Below are 19,414 nucleotides of genomic sequence, written 5' to 3'. Positions count from 1 at the left end.
GTGCATCCTGTTTCCATTGATCATCCTTGAGATGTTTCAACAACTTGATTGGAGTCTTCCTGTGGTAAATCCAATTGGTTGGACTTGATTTGGAAAGGCACACACCTGTCTATATAAAGAAAACCAAGCCATGAGGTCGAAGGAATTGTCTGTAGCGCTCCGAGACAAGATGGGGTCGAGGCACAGATCTGGGGAAGGGTACCAAAACATTTCTGCAGCACTAAAGGTTCCCAAGAACACAGTGGCCTCCATCATTCGTAAATGGTGGAAGTTTGGAAACACCAAGACTCTTCTTAGAGCTGGCCGCCCAGCCAAACTGGGCTTTGTCGTGCCCTCTTCACGACTGTCTTGGTGTGTTTGGACCATTCTAGTTTGTTGGTGATGTGGACACCAAGGAACTTGAAGCTCTCAACCTACTCCACTACAGCCGCGTCGATGAGAATGGGGGCGTGCTCGGTCCTCCTTTTCCTGTAGTCCACAATCATAACCTTAGTCTTGGTTACGTTGAGGGATAGGTTGTTATTCTGGCACCACCCGGCCAGGTCTCTGACCTCCTCCCTATAGGCTGTCTCATCATTGTCGGTGATCAGGCCTACCACTGTTGTGTTGTCTGCAAACTTAATGATGGTGTTGGAGTTGTGCCTGGCCATGCAGTTGTGGGTGAACAGGGAGTACAGGAGGGGACTGAGCACGCACCCCTGAGGGGCTCCAGTGTTGAGGATAAGCGTGGCAGATGTGTCGTTACCTACCCTTACCACCTGTGGGCGGCCCGTCAAGAAGTCCAGGATGCAGTTGCAGAGGGAGGTGTTTAGTCCCAGGTTCCTTAGCTTAGTGATGAGCTTTGAGGGCACGATGGTGTTGACTGCTGAGCTGTAGTCAATGAATAGCATTATCATGTAGGTGTTCCTTTTGTCCAGGTTCTAAAGGGCAGTGTGGAGTGCAATAGAGATTGCATCATCTGTGGATCTGTTTGGGCGGTATGCAAATTGGAGTGGGTCTAGGGTTTCTGGGATAATGGTGTTGATGTGAGCCATTACCAGCCTTTCAAAGCACTTCATGGCTACGGACGTGAGTGCTATGGATCTGTAGTCATTTAGGCAGGTTGCCTACGTGTTTTTGGGCATAGGGACTATGGTGGTCTGCTTGAAACATGCTTGTTGGTATTACAGACTCAATCAGGGACATGTTGAAAATGTCAGTGAAGACACCTAGTTGGTCAGCACACGCCCGGAGCACACGTCCTGGTAATCTGTCTGGCCCAGCGGCCTTGTGAATGTTGACCTGTTTAAAGGTCTTACTCACGTCGGCTACGGAGAGCGTGATCACACAGTCATCCGGAACAGCTGATGCTCTCATGCATGCCTCAGTGTTGCTTGCCTCGAAGCGAGCATAGAAGTGATTTAGCTCGTCTGATAGACTCGTGTCTGCTGTGGGGATGTTTTTCAGTGGCAGGGACTGGGAGACTAGTCAGGATTAAGGGAACGATGAACGGAGCAAAATACAGAGAGAGACCTTTGATGAAAACCTGCTCAAAAGCGCTCAGGACCTCAGCCTGGAGCGAAGGTTCACCTTCCAACAGGACAACGACCCTAAGCACACAGCCAACACAACGCAGGAGTGGCTTTGGGACAAGTCTCTGAATGTCTTTGAGTGGCCCAGCCAGAGCCCGGATTTGAACCCAATCAAACATCTCTGGAGAGACCTGAAAATACCTGTGCAGCGACACTCCCCATCCAACCTGACAGAGCTTGAGAGGATCTGCAGAGAAAAATGGGAGAAAATCCCCAAGTACAGGTCTGTCAAGCTTGTAGCGTCGTTCCCAAGAAGACTCAAGGCTGTAATCACTGCCAAATGTGCTTCAACAAAGTACTGAGTAAAGGGTCTGAATACTTATGTAAATGTTACATTTCAGTATTTCTTAAATATTTTTGGCTAAAATATCTAAAAACCTGTTTTTGCTTTATCTTTATTGGGTATTGTGTGTAGATTGATGAGGGAGGGAAATTATTTAATCAATTTTAGAACAAGTCTGCAACGTAACAAAATGTGGAAAAAGTCAAGGGGTCTGAATACTTTCCAAATGTTTTGAGTTGCTGACAGTTCTTTATAGGCTACAGGTGGCTAAAACCTGTGTTCTGGTAGAATTTGTTATGTTTACTTGGTCTGTAACAAGAACATTTGACAGGCCCTAGTTGGGTCACACAACCCCAAAAGGTTTGAGAACCACTGATGAGTTAGGCCTATGCTGTCGTAGAGTAGTAGCCCCAATAAGAACTGTTCTGCAGCCGAACGATGATAACCCAGTCTGGGTTATGGAGTTAGTCTGCGGCAGGGTCGGGGAGAGAGAGAGGGACTGATGAAGGTCACACTAACTGAGACTGAGGGGACTGTACAACTTCCCTGGATTATCCTGGCACAGTGCCCTGCACACTGACCCAAATCTATTCTGGCTCACTCTCTCTCTGTGTACTCCCTCCCTGTGTAAACAACCTGTGTGGGCTACTGTACTCCAGATAAGATTGTGAACGCAGTCCTTCTCTTGTCTTGAGAGAGGCCACTAGGCCAAAACATAGAGCAAATCCATCTTTGTAAACATGGATTACAAACATACAGATCACCAGCATTTTTTATAGTCTACTGTACTCTTCTGCCATGTGTGTGTGTGTGTGTGTGTGTGTGTGTGTGTGTGTGTGTGTGTGTGTGTGTGTGTGTGTGTGTGTGTGTGTGTGTGTGTGTGTGTGTGTGTGTGTGGCCTGGAGGCTGTCTCTGGAGCAGTGGAGCAAGGGCCCTGGGGGAAGGGAGGGACAGATGGGACTAACACATGCCCCGCCCCCCTCTCTCCCTCGCTCCCTGGCTCTGCCTAATCTGCCAGGGTAAAGCGGAGCAGGAGGAGGAGGGGGTGAGGGCATTCATCATCACCACCTCTCTCTCCAACTCTTCTGACAGCGCCCGACACAGAAGCAAAAAGAGAGCACACAGGATATGAGTCAAATAAATACCCGGACACTTTCTATCCCCCCGAAGTTGGATTGAGGTTGATGCTGAGATTTAGCAAGGTTGGTTGGATGTGTCTTTGTGTTACATGTGATCCAGGATATAGCAGAGAAGAACTCAGGAACAGCTACCCTGGTGACCCGTTGGAAGTTGGATTGCACAACCACAAGTAGCGCTTTTGTTTTGTAACGCCGGTACTTATTTTGGGAAAACAATTTGTACTGTTTTAGATGTTAGAGGATCTTTTTCTGGGGACTTTTAGGATGTCGTCCTCACAGGGTCTGTGATCTAACACCCAAAGCTGTCAGTTTTGGAGGGTTCTGAACGGATGACAGCCCAGGAGATGCACCAGAGTGGCATCTACAGCTTCTTCCTCAACATGTTTGCCTACCAGGTGAGACAGAGTCCTGAATGACAGAGAGTTGGCGGGAGGGAAAGAGAGAACATATAAGAGGAAATATGGAGACGTTAAACATGAATGAGAATGTGTTTGGATTGCTGTCTGTTTAGTAAGACATTGAGTCCCATATTTTCATGATACGTTTGCTAGTAGCTGTTGTGTTAAAACATAGTTATATTAGTTGTTGTATTAAAACATAGTTATATTAGCTGTTGTGTTTAAACATAATTATATTAGTTGTTGTGCTAAAACATAGCTATATTAGTAGTTGTGTAAAAACATAGCTATATTAGTAGTTGTGTAAAATATAGCTATATTAGCTGTTGTGTAAAACATAGCTATATTAGTTGTTGTGTTTAAACATAGTTATATTAGTAGTTGTGTAAAACATAGCTATATTAGCTGTTGTGTAAAACATAGCTATATTAGTTGTTCTGTTTAAACATAGTTATATTAGTTGTTGTGTTTAAACATAGTTATATTAGCTGTTGTGTAAAACATAGCTATATTAGTTGTTGTGTTAAATCATAGTTATATTAGTAGTTGTGTTTAAACATAGCTATATTAGTTGTTGTGTTTAAACATAGCTATATTAGTTGTTGTGTTAAATCATAGCTATATTAGTTGTTGTGTAAAACATAGTTATATTAGTTGTTGTGTTTAAACATAGCTATATTAGTTGTTGTGTTTAAACATAGCTATATTAGTTGTTGTGTTAAATCATAGTTATATTAGTAGTTGTGTAAAACATAGTTATATTAGTTGTTGTGTTAAATCATAGTTATATTAGTAGTTGTGTAAAACATAGCTATATTAGTTGTTGTGTTTAAACATAGCTATATTAGTTGTTGTGTTAAATCATAGTTATATTAGTAGTTGTGTTTAAACATAACTATATTAGCTGTTGTGTTTAAACATAGCTATATTAGTTGTTGTGTTAAATCATAGTTATATTAGTAGTTGTGTTAAAATATAGTTATATTAATTGTTGTGTTTAAACATAGCTATATTAGTTGTTGTATTAAAACATAGCTATATTAGCTGTTGTGTTTAAACATAATTATATTAGTTGTTGTGCTAAAACATAGCTATATTAGTAGTTGTGTAAAATATAGCTATATTAATTGTTGTGTTAAAATATAGCTATATTAGTTGTTGTGTTAAAACATAGCTATATTAGTAGTTGTGTAAAATATAGCTATATTAATTGTTGTGTTTAAACATAATTATATTAGTTGTTGTGCTAAAACATAGCTATATTAGTAGTTGTGTAAAACATAGCTATATTAGTTGTTGTGTTAAAATATAGTTATATTAATTGTTGTGTTTAAACATAGCTATATTAGTTGTTGTATTAAAACATAGCTATATTAGCTGTTGTGTTTAAACATAATTATATTAGTTGTTGTGCTAAAACATAGCTATATTAGCTGTTGTGTAAAACATAGTTATATTAGTTGTTGTGTTAAATCATAGTTATATTAGTAGTTGTGTTAAATCATAGCTATATTAGTTGTTGTGCTAAAACATAGCTATATTAGTTGTTGTGCTAAAACATAGCTATATTAGCTGTTGTGTTAAATCATAGCTATATTAGCTGTTGTGTAAAACATAGCTATATTAGTTGTTGTGTTAAAACATAGTTATATTAGTTGTTGTGTTTAAACATAGCTATATTAGTTGTTGTGTTAAAACATAGCTATATTAGTTGTTGTGTTTAAACATAGCTATATTAGTTGTTGTGCTAAAACATAGCTATATTAGTTGTTGTGTTAAAACATAGCTATATTAGTTGTTGTGCTAAAACATAGCTATATTAGTTGTTGTGTTAAAATATAGTTATATTAGTAGTTGTGTAAAACATAGCTATATTAATTGTTGTGTTTAAACATAATTATATTAGTTGTTGTGTTAAAACATAGCTATATTAGTAGTTGTGTAAAATATAGCTATATTAATTGTTGTGTTAAAATATAGCTATATTAGTTGTTGTGCTAAAACATAGCTATATTAGTTGTTGTATTAAAACATAGCTATATTAGTTGTTGTGTTTAAACATAATTATATTAGTTGTTGTGCTAAAACATAGCTATATTAGTTGTTGTGCTAAAACATAGCTATATTAGTAGTTGTGTAAAACATAGCTATATTAGTTGTTGTGTTAAAATATAGTTATATTAGTAGTTGTGTAAAACATAGCTATATTAGTTGTTGTGTAAAACATAGCTATATTAGCTGTTGTGTAATACATAGTTATATTAGCTGTTGTGTTAAATCATAGTTATATTAGTAGTTGTGTAAAACATAGCTATATTAGCTGTTGTGTTAAAACATAGTTATATTAGTTGTTGTATTAAAACATAGTTATATTAGCTGTTGTGTTTAAACATAATTATATTAGTTGTTGTGCTAAAACATAGCTATATTAGTAGTTGTGTAAAACATAGCTATATTAGTTGTTGTGTTAAAACATAGTTATATTAGTTGTTGTGTTTAAACATAGCTATATTAGTTGTTGTGCTAAAACATAGCTATATTAGTTGTTGTGTTAAAACATAGCTATATTAATTGTTGTGTTTGTCACGACTTCCGCCGAAGTCGGCCCCTCTCCTTGTTCGAGCGGTGTTCGGCAGTCGACATCACCAATCTTCTAGCCATCACCTATCCATTTTCATTTTCCATTGGTTTTGTCTTGTTTTCCATCACACCTGGTTCCAATCCCATCAATTACATGTTGTGTATTTAACCCTCTGTTTCCCCTCATGTCCTTGTCGGTGATTGTTTGATTGTATGTTTGTGCAAGTTATGTGTTGGTTCGCGACGGGTTTTGTACCCACTTTGATTATGCTATATATTTTGTTTTTTGGAGGTTTGTTAATTTATTAAACGACTCCGTTTATACCAACTTCGTTCTCCTGCGCCTGACTTCCCTGCCACCAACACGCACCCATTACAGAATCACCGACCCTTCTATGGAGTCAGCAGGAGAAGGTACCCCGGCCATAGAGGTGGAGGAGCGCGTCGTCCAGACAATGGACCGCTGGGAGAGACAGGGAGTTCTTCCAGCGCCTCCACCAGCACAACCGGTGTCTCCCCTGAGCGCCCCTTTCCCGCCTGAACCCAGTGGGATCCGTCCCTCCTGGCAGCACGGGAGTGCTGCCAACTGCCAGTGGTTCCTCCTTCAATTAAACCTCTATCTGGCCACGGTCCACCCAGCTCCATCGGACCGTGAGAGGGTGTCCGCTCTCGTCTCGTGCCTCACCGGGAAAGCTCTGGAGTGGGCCAGTTTGAGGAGTTCACCCGCCGTTTCAGGGCAGTCTACGACCACCCACCCGAGGGTAGAGCGGCGGGTGAGCACCTCTACCATCTGAGGCAGGAGACGAGGAACGCCCAGGATTTCGCCCTGGAGTTTAGGACCCTGGCTGCCGGCGCAGGATGGAACAACAGGGCCCTGATTGATCATTACCGCTGCAGTCTACACGAGGACGTTCGTCGGGACCTGGCCTGCAGAGACACCACCCTCTCGTTTGACCAGCTGGTGGACCTGTCCATCCGGTTGGACAACCTGCTGGCTACTTGTGGATGTTCAGATCGGGGTCTGGTGGTTCCATCCTCCCGCACCCCCTCTCCGATACCCATGGAGCTGGGAGGGGCGGTGCGCAGGGAGACCGGAGGGGGTTCCCGCTCGTGCACTATCTGTGGCCGCAGAAGTCATACTGCCGGTTGGTGCGGGTGGGTTCCTCTGGGAATCGAGGCAGCAGGCAGGGCGCTCTGGCGTCACCCCAGGTGAGCTGGCACCATCCTCACCCAGAGTCCTCTGTTGCACATATGTTTGTCTGTCACTTTTCCTGAGTTTTCCCCGCATTCCCAGCATAAGGCGCTCGTCGATTCAGGCGCGATTGGGAATTTCATTGATAAAGCTTTAGCCTATAGTTTAGGGATCCCCATTTTTCCCGTGGATGTGCCTTTCCCCATTCACGCCTTAGATAGTCGACCATTAGGGTCAGGGTTGATTAGGGAGGTCACCGCTCCTTTGGGCATGGTGACGCGGGGGGGGGGGTCAGAGAATTAGTCTCTTCCTTATTGACTCTCCTGCGTTTCCCGTGGTGCTGGGCCTACCCTGGTTAGCTTGTCATAACCCCACTGTTTCTTGGCCACAGAGGGCTCTCACGGGGTGGTCGCGAGAGTGCTCAGGTAGGTGTTTAGGGGTTTCCGTTGGTGCTACTACGGTGGAGAGTCCAGACCAGGTCTCCCCCGTGCGCATTCCCCCTGAATATGCCGATTTGGCTCTCGCCTTCTCTACAAAGAAGGCGACTCAATTACCACCTCAACGACAGGGCGATTGTGCGATAAATCTCCTGGTAGACGCTGCACTTCCCAGGAGTCACATGTATCCCCTCTCACAGGCGGAGACGGAGGCTATGGAAACCTATGTCTCCAAATCCCTGCGTCAGGGGTACATTCGGTCCTCCACTTCACCCGTCTCCTCGAGTTTCTTTTTTGTGAAGAAGAAGGAGGGAGGTCTGCGTCCGTGTATTGACTACCGGGGTCTAAATCAGATCACGGCGAGGTAAAGTTACCCGCTACCGCTCATAGCCACAGCAATAGAGTCAATGCACGGGGCGCGCTTCTTCACCAAACTAGATCTCAGGAGCGGTAACAACCTGGTGCGTATCCGAGAGGGAGACTAGTGGAAGACGGCTTTCAGTACCACCTCTGGGCACTATGAGTACCTCGTCATGCCGTACAGGTTGATGAATGCGCCATCAGTCTTCCAAGCTTTTGTAGACGAGATTTTCAGGGACCTGCATGGGAAGGGTGTAGTGGTGTATATTGATGACATTTTGATATACTCCACTACACGCGCCGAGCATGTGTCCCTGGTGCGCAGAGTGCTTGGTCGCCTGTTGGAGCATGACCTATACGTCAAGGCTGAGAAATGCCTGTTCTTCCAACAGTCCATCTCCTTCCTAGGGTATCGCATTTCCACGTCAGGGGTGGAGATGGAGAGTGACCGCATTGCAGCCGTGGGTAATTGGCCGACTCCCACCACGGTAAAGGAGGTGCAGCGATTCTTAGGGTTTGCCAACTACTACCGGAGGTTTATCCGGGGTTTTGGTCAGATAGTGGCTCCCATTACTTCACTGCTGAAGGGGGGCCCGGTGCGCTTGCAGTGGACAGCTGAGGCGGACAGGGCTTTTAGTCACCTGAGGGCTTTGTTTACCTCGGCTCCCGTGCTGGCCCATCCGGATCCCTCTTTGGCGTTCATAGTGGAGGTGGACGCGTCCGAGGCTGGGATAGGAGCTGTGCTCTCTCAGCGCTCGGGTACGCCACCGAAGCTCCGCCCTTGTGCCTTCTTCTCGAAGAAGCTCAGCCCGGCGGAGCGAAACTATGACGTGGGGGACCGGGAGTTGTTGGCTGTCGTCAAGGCCTTGAAGGTGTGGAGACATTGGCTTGAGGGGGCTAGACACCCTTTTCTCATCTGGACTGACTGCCGCAATCTGGAGTACATCCGGGAGGCGAGGAGACTGATCCCTCACCAGGCAAGGTGGGCCATGTTTTTCACCTGTTTTGTGTTTACCCTTTCGTACAGACCAGGCTCCCAGAACGTTAAGGCAGACGCATTGTCCCGGCTGTATGACACAGAGGAGAGGCCCATGGATCCCACTCCCATACTCCCCGCCTCTTGCTTGGTGGTGCCGGGAGCTGGACGCGGACATTGAGCGGGCGTCACGTGCAGAGCCCGCTCTCCCTCAGTGTCCAGCTGGGTGTCTGTACGTTCCATCTGCTGTCTGCGACCGGCTGATCTATTGGGCCCACACTTCACCCTCCTCTGGTCATCCTGGGATCGGCCGGACGGTGCGCTGTCTTAGTGGGAAGTACTGGTGGCCCACTTTGGCTAAAGATGTGAGGGTTTATGTTTCCTCCTGCTCGGTGTGCGCCCAGTGTAAGGCTCCTAGGCACCTGCCCAGAGGTAAGCTACAACCCTTACCCATTCCACAACGGCCGTGGTCGCACCTGTCGGTGGATTTCATATCCGATCTTCCACCTTCACAGGGTAACACCACGATCCTGGTCGTTGTGGATCGTTTTTCGAAGTCCTGTCATCTCCTCCCTTTGGCCGGTCTCCCTACGGCCCTACAGACTGCGGAGGCCCTGTTTACTCACGTCTTCCGGCACTACGGGGTGCCTGAGGATATTGTGTCTGATCGGGGTCCCCAGTTCACGTCGAGGGTCTGGAGGGCGTTCATGGAACATCTGGGGGTCTCGGTCAGTCTTACCTCAGGTTTTCACCCCGAGAGTAACGGGCAGGTGGAGAGAGTTAACCAGGATGTGGGGTAGGTTTCTGAGGTCTTATTGCCAGGACCGGCCGGGAGAGTGGGCAGCATTCGTGCCCTGGGCAGAGATGGCCCAGAACTCGCTCCGCCACTCCTCAACTAACCCTTCCAGTGTGTATTGGGGTATCAGCCGGTTCTGGCTCCTTGGCATCAGAGTCAGACTGAGGCTCCTGTGGTGGATGACTGGTTCCGGCGCGCGGAGGACACATGGGATGCCGCCCATGTCCACCTTCAGCACGCAGTGCTGCTCCAGAAAGTTGGCGCAGACCGTCACCGCAGTGAGGCCCCGGTGTTCGCCCCGGGGGACCGTGTCTGGCTCTCGACCCAAAACCTGCCCCTCCGCCTGCCCTGTCGGAAGCTGGGTCCGCGGTTTGTGGGGCCATTTAAAGTCCTGAGGAGAGTGAACGAGGTATGTTATAGGTTACCGCATTAACCCCTTGTTCCATGTGTCTCTACTCAGGCCGGTGGTGGCTGGCCTGCTCCAGGAGTCTGAAGTGTGGGAGGTTCCTCCGCCCCCTCTGGATATCGAGGGGGTCCCGGCGTACTCTGTTCGTTCCATACTGGATTCGAGATGCCGGGCGAGGGGCCTTCAGTACCTCGTGGACTGGGAGGGGTCTGGTCCGGAGGAGAGATGCTGGGTTCCGGTGGAGGACATGTTGGATCCTTCTATGCTGTGAGAGTTCCACCGTCTCCATCCGGATCGCCCTGCTCCTCGCCCTCCGTGTCTTTGGGGGCCCTTGTCAAGTCGGCCCTTCTCCTTGTTCGAGTGGTGTTCGGTGGTCGACGTCATCGATCTTCTAGCCATCACTGATCCATTTTTCATTGGTTTTGTCTTGTCTTCCATCACACCTGGTTCCAATCCCATCAATTACATGTTGTGTATTTAACCCTCTGTTTCCCCTCATGTCCTTGTCAGGGATTGTATGTTTGTGCAAGTTATGTGTTGGTGCGCGATGGGTTTTGTACCCACTTTGATTATTTTATATATTTTGTTTTTTTGAGTTTTGTTAACTTTTATTAAACGACTCCGTTTATACCAAGTTCGTTCTCCTGCGCCTGACTTCCCTGCCACCAACACGCACCCATTACAGTGTTAAAATATAGCTATTTTAGTTGTTTTGTTTAAACATAGCTATATTAGTTGTTGTGTTAAAACATAACTTTAACACATAATAGTTGATGTGTTAAAACACATCTTCACTTTCTCATGGCTATTGTTTTGTACCTAACTGGCCTGGCCTGTTGTTAATGCGTATCAGATCCAGAACTAGCAGATGCCAGTATCTGTTACAATGTATCAGGTGTTCTATGTTGGATAGAGATCAATACACCCGTTGTACAGTAGTCTATACTGTGTCTCATTGCATTTTGCCCCATTCTCCACCCCCTCCGCTTGAGACCTGAGGCTGTGTCCTGTATTAATATTAGGTCTATTGGACTCGGAAGTGTTATTGGCAAGATATACATTTGATACAACAATGCAGGTTATCTCATATTGGAAAGACGTGAGTCATTGTCCCACAAATCCAACATGACCTAGCCACTCTACAAATTACACTGACCTAGTGAACCAGCTTTCTGTTGTAGATTAGAGAGATTAGAGAGATACAGATAGATCGATCGATAGATAGATAGGATAGCTTTCATCTACAGTTCTGGATGTTTATCAAAGAAACAGTCTCTGCTTGTGTTTAGACTCTCCTCCCTCATCCAGTAACCCCCCCACCCCCAGTAAAATCCCAGATAACAACGACTTAAAACGGGACAAGCAGTTCTACACAGTGTACTACAATACAATGCTGTTAGTCTATAAATTGGTTTGACTCCAGGCGGATCAGATATTCTGTGTGTTTGGACTACATTCAACCACCTGTAACACGCAACAATCACCTGCCCAAAACCCTCATATCAAGGGGAAGCTCCTCTGAGAATAGTTCACTGAGTTCATTCACTGTGTAAAAGGTGTCCCCTCATACAAATATTACTTGGTTATTGAGAGCGTCATGTGTTCTCTGTGGTACTACAGTGAATTAGATGTTGCTGAATTTGTAGGCAGTTATGTGCACCTTTGGTGAGTTGTGGAAAGAATTTCCTCTTGAGGGATGATCAAAGTCATTCATTCATGCATTTATTCATTCATTCACTCACTCACTCATCACCTCTCTCTCTCTTCCTTCAGTTATGTAGCTTTCTGTCTAGCAGTAAGGCTATGTTCAGTTGACTTCTGATGCACAGACAACATGTTGACACCACTCCATCCTAAAATATGCTAAACACCCCTCTCCTTTCCATCAATCAAATATGTTGACGTTGGAGTGTTGGAGTGGTTGATGATGACCAAGGTTTAGATCCAATTGGTTACGTGCAGTATAATCTCTTTATTGTTGAATTTACACATCTCCTCACAGATATTGAACATCTCTCTTCTCCTCTCATAGATATATTGAGCATCTCTCTCTTCATCTCCTCCCAGTTACAGCTCTCATATATAATTTATATTGAAAATCCCTCTCTCCCCCTCCCTCAGATATATTGAGCATCTCTCTCATCTCCTAGGATATATTGAGCATTGTCACTCTATTGTTGAGCTGACTCCTCACCTGTTCCTCTCTCCAGATGGGTTTCTTCCTCTCTCCAGATGGGTTTCTTCCTCTCTCCAGATGGGTTTCCTCCCCTCTCTCCTCTCCTCTCCTCTCCTCTCCTCTCCTCTCCTCTCCTCTCCTCTCCTCTCCTCTACATATGTGAACATATCTCTCTCCTCTCCCCAGATATGTTGCTGCTGTGGCCCGGCCCCATGCTCACTGTGCTGCTCCTTCTGCCCCCCGGTGAAGTCATCGTCCAGCACGAGGATCATGTACACACTCTTCCACATCATGGCCTGCGCCGTCTCCTGTCTCATGCTCTCACGCACTGTCTCCGAGGCTGTCCGGGACAATGTGAGTGTCTGATGTCATGTCCTTCTTTGGGGATCAACAAAGTTCCATCAATGTCTGAGCACTTTGTTTGCTCTGAGGTGCTATAAAGTGTTCCTGTCCTGATTCAATTACATTAGTACATGAGTAATCTATTGTGGTCACACTACTTAATATGCAAGATTTGAGTCCTGGGTTAACCAAGATTAGTACATTACTACTGTAGCGAAGGCCGGCAAACGTGCACCTTGAGAGTAACTAAATGAAATGTCTTGTTGTGTAAATTAGTGCAGGGCTCTCCAACCCTGTTCCTGGAGAGCTACCGTCCTGTAGGTTTTTTCTACCAATCCTAATCTAGTGCACCTGATTCTATTTAATTAGCTGGTTGATAAACTGAATCAGGTTAGTTACAACTGGGGTTGGAGGAAAAACCTACAGGAGGGTATCTCTCCAGAAACAGGATTGGAGAGCTCTGAATTAGTGCATTAGAACAGCAGCACCTTGTAGGTCTCGAACCCTGGTCTTTCTAGCCCATAGGCAAACTTGCTAATCACTACACAACCAATAGGATGACATAGAAAGGGAAGGGTCCTTACACTATCTATTGCATTTGGGAAAACATATCCCCACGCTTCACTATAGCAAGTCCCTCTCCAATGGCCTCATGTGTGCCATCCCACCTCTCACGCGTCCCGTCTCACGCGTGCCATTCCACGTCTTATGTGTGCCATCCAAGGGCCAGACTGATTTTTTGAATGTGTAGTAGCGAAACATTTAGGAGAGAAACAGAACATGGATTCCCGTTTGGATATCAGGCAAGTGTAGTATGTAGTCGGCTAAGTACGTTTCACTAGGTAGTGTTGGTCCCATCCACACACAAAAAGAGTCAGTAAGAAGTAGGGTTGCAAAGGGAAGGTATATCACTGGAAACTTTCAAAGTTTATTAGTAAACTACCAGAATTTGGTTTCTTTGAAAGGATTTGATGTAAGACATCTAGTGGGCCTTTTGGGTACTACATGTGTCTAATTATTTCTGTCCCTCTGTGGCCTTATCGTGTAACAGTTATGAATGAATTAAATGAGATGATTTTCAAATAAAAAATAGAACAACAAAGCTGTAAAACATTATCCTAAATAAAAACCATCAACTTAGTGAATACCATTAGTGTTAACATGAGGATTTCAGCATGAAATATCCTTTATATTTGTTTTTACACACTATTTATTTTACTATGTCAGTATGTATTTATTTGTTGTCAGTGTTTTGGCATCAAACTGGTGGCAGTTGTGAAAAACAGTTGGAAGAGTTGCAGAGTTAATTGCAAATAATGCCATTGTTGGTTAGATGCTTTTTCCATTAATTTAGGCTATTTTCTCTTGAGCCGTATGTTCTATCCACTAGAAACTCATGAACAATATGGACAGATGTATAAAAAAAAAACTATATATGAATACATTTTGTAAAAGTTATTCAAGTATAAATGACCAAAATTACGATAGATTGCCATAGATTACTAGTGCTTTTGACCAGGGCCCATGGTAGTGCACTATGTAGGGAATAGAGTGCCATTTGGGATGCATACCTACTCTCTCCCTGTCACTCTTTGTAGTGTAAATCCACTCATAATGTGTGCCAATGAGAATACTGGTTCTGTTTGTTGTGTCGCGTCACATTCAATAACTGTCTGGTTAATCGCTATGCTAAGGATACATGCAGTAGGCTAGAGGATAATCTCAGTACACTATTTTCCTCCCAAGACAGACAGAGAAAGGCCTGGAGGCTTCCACTAGCTAACCTCTAGGTTACACACACATATACTGTACATGCATGTACACACACACACACACACACACTTAAAAAGAGAGACACACACACACACACACACACACACACACACACACACACACACACACACACACACACTCACACACACACACACACACACACACACACACACACACCATAACAGAGTGTGTGTGTGTTTCAGGTGCCTTTCTTCAACATGGTGTGTGACCAGGCCCATGGCGGAGGGCACTGTGAGATGCTGGTTGGCTACTCAGCGGTCTACAGGGTCTGCTTTGGCACCGCCTGCTTCTACCTGATGATGGCGCTGTTCCTCATCGATGTCAAGTCCAGCCAGGACTTCAGAGCGCTCATCCACAATGGGTCAGCAGTAGCCCTGAAGGTTCATTTATATTGGGGAGACGCAGGAGGACTACCATGGCGTATATGTGAATGAAAGTTTGCGTTCTACATGTACTACCCCTTTAAGGTGTTTTATGCTAATACATCATGTACAGTACTAACGTCATTATCAAAACGTCTATTTGAGGCTACGTGGGCCTTTTCCTCACCTGCCTGACCAATGCACCAGTGTCCTTTTTAACCAGCTGGTGATACTGTCCACTGCTGTGCTGTTGATTAGAGCAGTGACGGCTCTAGGGGGGGTTGATTAGGGCAGTGACGCGCTCTAGAGGGGTTGATTAGAGCAGTGACGCGCTCTAGGGGGGTTGATTAGAGCAGTGACGCGCTCTAGGGGGGTTGATTAGAGCAGTGACGCGCTCTAGGGGGGTTGATTAGAGCAGTGACGCGCTCTAGGGGGGTTGATTAGAGCAGTGACGCGCTCTAGGGGGGTTGATTAGAGCAGTGACGCGCTCTAGAGGGGTTGATTAGAGCAGTGACGCGCTCTAGGGGGGTTGATTAGAGCAGTGACGGCTCTGGGGGGGTTGATTAGAGCAGTGACGGCTCTAGGGGGGGTTGATTAGAGCAGTGACGCGCTCTAGGGGGGTTGATTAGAGCAGTGACGCGCGCTAGAGGGGTTGATTAGAGCAGTGACGTGCTCTAGAGGGGTTGATTAGAGCAGGGACGTGCTCTAGGGGGGGTTGATTAGAGCAGTGACGCGCTCTAGGGGGGGTTGATTAGAGCAGTGACGCGCTCTAGGGGGGGTTGATTAGAGCAGTGACGCGCTCCAGAGGGGTTGATTAGAGCAGTGACGCGCTCTAGAGGGGTTGATTAGAGCAGTGACGCGCTCTAAGGGGGGTTGATTAGAGCAGTGACGCGCTCTAGAGGGTTGATTAGAGCAGTGACGCGCTCTAGGGGGGTTGATTAGAGCAGTGACGTGCTCTAGGGGGGTTGAATAGAGCAGTGACGCGCTCTAGGGGTGTTGATTAGAGCAGTGACGCGCTCTAGGGGGGGGTTGGGGATGGGAGGGTTAGGCTTTGAGAGATGCATGGCCTCTAGCTGGCCGTTGCGTTCTACATGTACTACCCCTTTAAGGTGTTTTATGCTAATACATCATGTACAGTACTAACGTCATTATCAAAACGTCTATTTGAGGCTACGTGGGCCTTTTCCTCACCTGCCTGACCAATGCACCAGTGTCCTTTTTAACCAGCTGGTGATACTGTCCACTGCTGTGATGTTGATTAGAGCAGTGACGGCTCTAGGGGGGTTGATTAGGGCAGTGACGCGCTCTAGAGGGGTTGATTAGAGCAGTGACACGCTCTAGGGGGGTTGATTAGAGCAGTGACGCGCTCTAGGGGGGGTTGAATAGAGCAGTGACACGCTCTAGGGGGGTTGATTAGAGCAGGGAAGCGCTCTAGGGGGGGTTGATTAGAGCAGTGACACGCTCTAGGGGGGTTGATTAGAGCAGTGACGTGCTCTAGGGGGGTTGAGTAGAGCAGTGACGCGCTCTAGGGGGGGTTGATTAGAGCAGTGAAGCGCTCTAGGGGGGTTGATTAGAGCAGTGACGCGCTCTAAGGGGGTTGATTAGAGCAGTGACGTGCTCTAGGGAGGTTGATTAGAGCAGTGACGCGCTCTAGGGGGGTTGATTAGAGCAGTGACGCGCTCTAAACGGGGTTGAATAGAGCAGTGACGAGCTCTATATGGGTTGATTAGAGCAGTGACGCGCTCTAGGGGGGTTGATTAGAGCAGTGACGTGCTCTAGGGGGGTTGAGTAGAGCAGTGACGTGCTCTAGGGGGGGTTGATTAGAGCAGTGAAGCGCTCTAGGGGGGTTGATTAGAGCAGTGACGCGCTCTAGGGGGGTTGATTAGAGCAGTGACGCGCTCTAGGGGGGTTGATTAGAGCAGTGACGTGCTCTAGGGGGGTTGATTAGAGCAGTGACGCGCTCTAGGGGGGTTGATTAGAGCAGTGACATGCTCTAAACGGGGTTGAATAGAGCAGTGACGTGCTCTAGGGGGGTTGAATAGAGCAGTGACGTGCTCTAGGGGGGTTGAATAGAGCAGTGACGCGCTCTAGGGGTGTTGATTAGAGCAGTGACGCGCTCTAGGGGGGGGTTGGGGATGGGAGGGTTAGGCTTTGAGAGATGCATGGCCTCTAGCTGGCCCTCTGTGGAATATCTCCCATAAGGCTGTTATTAATGAGAAGCCAGACAGTCGGCCACAGGGCCCTGGAACTCCTGGGCACTTCTCAGTGCGCACTAGGGGCAGAATCCTAACTTGACATCAGTGTGACTAACTATTTTTTTCTTACTTTAAGCATTTTTAAACATTATATCCCATATGCAACAATAATTGTCATGACATAATTCGTTTTTTCAAAGGTACCCCACCACCTATACCACCCACCCTCAACATTCAAGCACATTTTGTACCTCAGACTTTTGACTTAAATTATGTGCCAGATTTTGACCTGTACAGGTTTGAAATACTATAATCGATCAAGGCTATACAAGGTGATTACAGCTTCACTTTCCTTAGACCTGCCTACTCAGCTATTCCTCCATTCACTTCCCTTGTGTCATGCAGCTTCTTAACTAAGATGCTCCTCATCTGCACGTCCTCTGTATATAGGGCAGTATATATTGTAGGCGGGTAGTTGTCCCTAGGTGGTTTCAAACAAACATATAAAAAACATGTTATTATGCTAATGTTAGGCATACAACCGTATAACTGGTCCTCTCTGGTCCTAATGCAGGTTCTGGTTTCTGAAGTTCATCACCCTGCTTGGGATGTGTACTGCTGCTTTCTTCATCCCTACTGAGTCCTTCCTGCATGGTGAGCAGCCTGGACACACAATCAAGATTCCCTCTTTGAATACATTGCTAAACTTTCAACACATAGGATTGCCTAGCTGAAAGCAATAGGTGCAGTTCTATTTTAATACCGATAGGGGACACTGTAGACCTGCTCATCATCTCACGAGATTCACCCTGCAGTCAAGCCACCATAAATTTCTCTGTGGTTGGATAGTGTTGTTCTAGCAGCAGTAAATCTCATCGTGACACAGTAACTGGTCTCAGATCCTACATGTTTAATGGCTGTTCCTCTGCCTCTGAATCTTCTGTGCCAAAAGTTCATTATTTAATAGATGACTACAGTATGTTATTCTTGATGAGGAAATGTGTTTTACAACATACACATAAGAAAATACTCTCATATACAGTACCAGTCAAAAGTTTGGACACACCTACTCATTCAAGGGTTTATCTTTATTTTTTACTATTTTCTACATTGTAGAATAATAGTGAAGACAACAAAACAATGAAATAACACATATGGAATCATGTAGTAACCAAAAAAAGTGTTAATCAAAATATATTTTAGATTTTAGATTCTTCAAAGTAGCCACCCTTTGCCTTGATGACAGCTTTGCACACTCTTGGCATTCTCTCAACCAGCTTCATGAGGAATGGTTTTACAACAGTATTGAAGGAGTTCCCACATATGCTGAGCACTTGTTGGCTGCTTTTCCTTCACTCTGTGGTTCTTCTCATCCCAAACCATCTCAATTGGGTTGCGGTTGGGTGATTGTTCTGTTGAAAAACAAATGATAGTTCCACTAAGTGCAAACCAGGTGGGATGGCGAATCGCTGCAGAATGCTGTGGTAGCCATGCTGGTTAAGTGTGCCTTGAATTCTTAATAAATCACTGACAGTGTCACCAGCAAAACACCCCCACACCATCACACCTCCTCCTCCATGCTTCACGGTGGGAACCACACATGCGGAGATCATCCGTTCACCTACTCTGTGTCTCACAAAGACACAGCGGTTGGAACCAAAAATCTCAAATTTGGACTCATCAGACCAAAGGACATATTTCCACCGGTCTAATGTCCATTCGCTCGTGTTTCTTGGCCCAAGCAAGTCTCTTATTATTATTGGTGTCCTTTAGTAGTGGTTTCTTTGCAGCAATTCGACCATGAAGGCCTGATTCACTCAGTCCCCTCTGAACAGTTGATGTTGAGATGTGTCTGTTACTTGAACTCTGTGAAGCATTTATTTGGGCTGCAATTTCTGAGGCTGGTAACTCAAATGTACTTATCCTCTGCAGCAGAGGTAACTCTGGGTCTTCCTTTCCTGTGGCGGTCCTCATGAGAGCCAGTTTCATCATAGCGCTTGATGGTTTTTGCGACTGCACTTGAAGAAACTTTTCCGGATTGATTGACCTTCTTGTCTTAAAGTTGTCTTAAAGGATGGACTGTCGTTTCTCTTTGCTTAGTTGAGCTGTTCTTGCCATAATATGGACTTGGTCTTTTACCAAATAGGGTTATCTTCTGTATACCAACCCTACCTTGCCACAACACAACTGATTGGCTCAAATGCATTAAGAAGGTAATAAATTCCACTAATTAACTTTTAACAAGGCACATCTGTTAATTGAAATGCACTCCAGGTGACTACCTCATGAAGCTGGTTGAGAGAATACCAAGTGTGCAAAGCTGCCATCAAGGCGAAGGGGGGCTACTTTGAAGAATCTCAAATAGAGAATATATTTTTAATTTTTAAATGTTTAATTTAGTGTTACT

At 45.6% G+C, this 19,414-nt stretch overlaps 1 protein-coding gene across 1 annotated transcript in view; it reads left to right on the top strand.

The window, feature by feature from the left end:
• The first annotated feature begins 3,322 nt into the window (after window positions 1–3,322).
• Window positions 3,323–19,414, top strand: part of serinc4 (serine incorporator 4) — a 37,974-nt gene continuing 21,882 nt past the window's right edge. Inside the window, exons 1-5 of the mRNA XM_039000087.1 lie at window positions 3,323–3,388; window positions 9,887–10,042; window positions 12,501–12,668; window positions 14,663–14,811; window positions 17,582–17,661. Coding sequence (XP_038856015.1) covers window positions 3,323–3,388; window positions 9,887–10,042; window positions 12,501–12,668; window positions 14,663–14,811; window positions 17,582–17,661 — 619 coding nt within the window. The remainder of the gene's footprint in view (window positions 3,389–9,886; window positions 10,043–12,500; window positions 12,669–14,662; window positions 14,812–17,581; window positions 17,662–19,414) is intronic.

This window comes from Salvelinus namaycush, chromosome 1 (genome assembly GCF_016432855.1).
Source record: "Salvelinus namaycush isolate Seneca chromosome 1, SaNama_1.0, whole genome shotgun sequence".
Lineage (NCBI taxonomy): Eukaryota > Metazoa > Chordata > Actinopteri > Salmoniformes > Salmonidae > Salvelinus > Salvelinus namaycush.
Note: the sequence above shows the minus strand (reverse complement) of the source record. Positions and strands in the feature narration are given on the sequence as shown.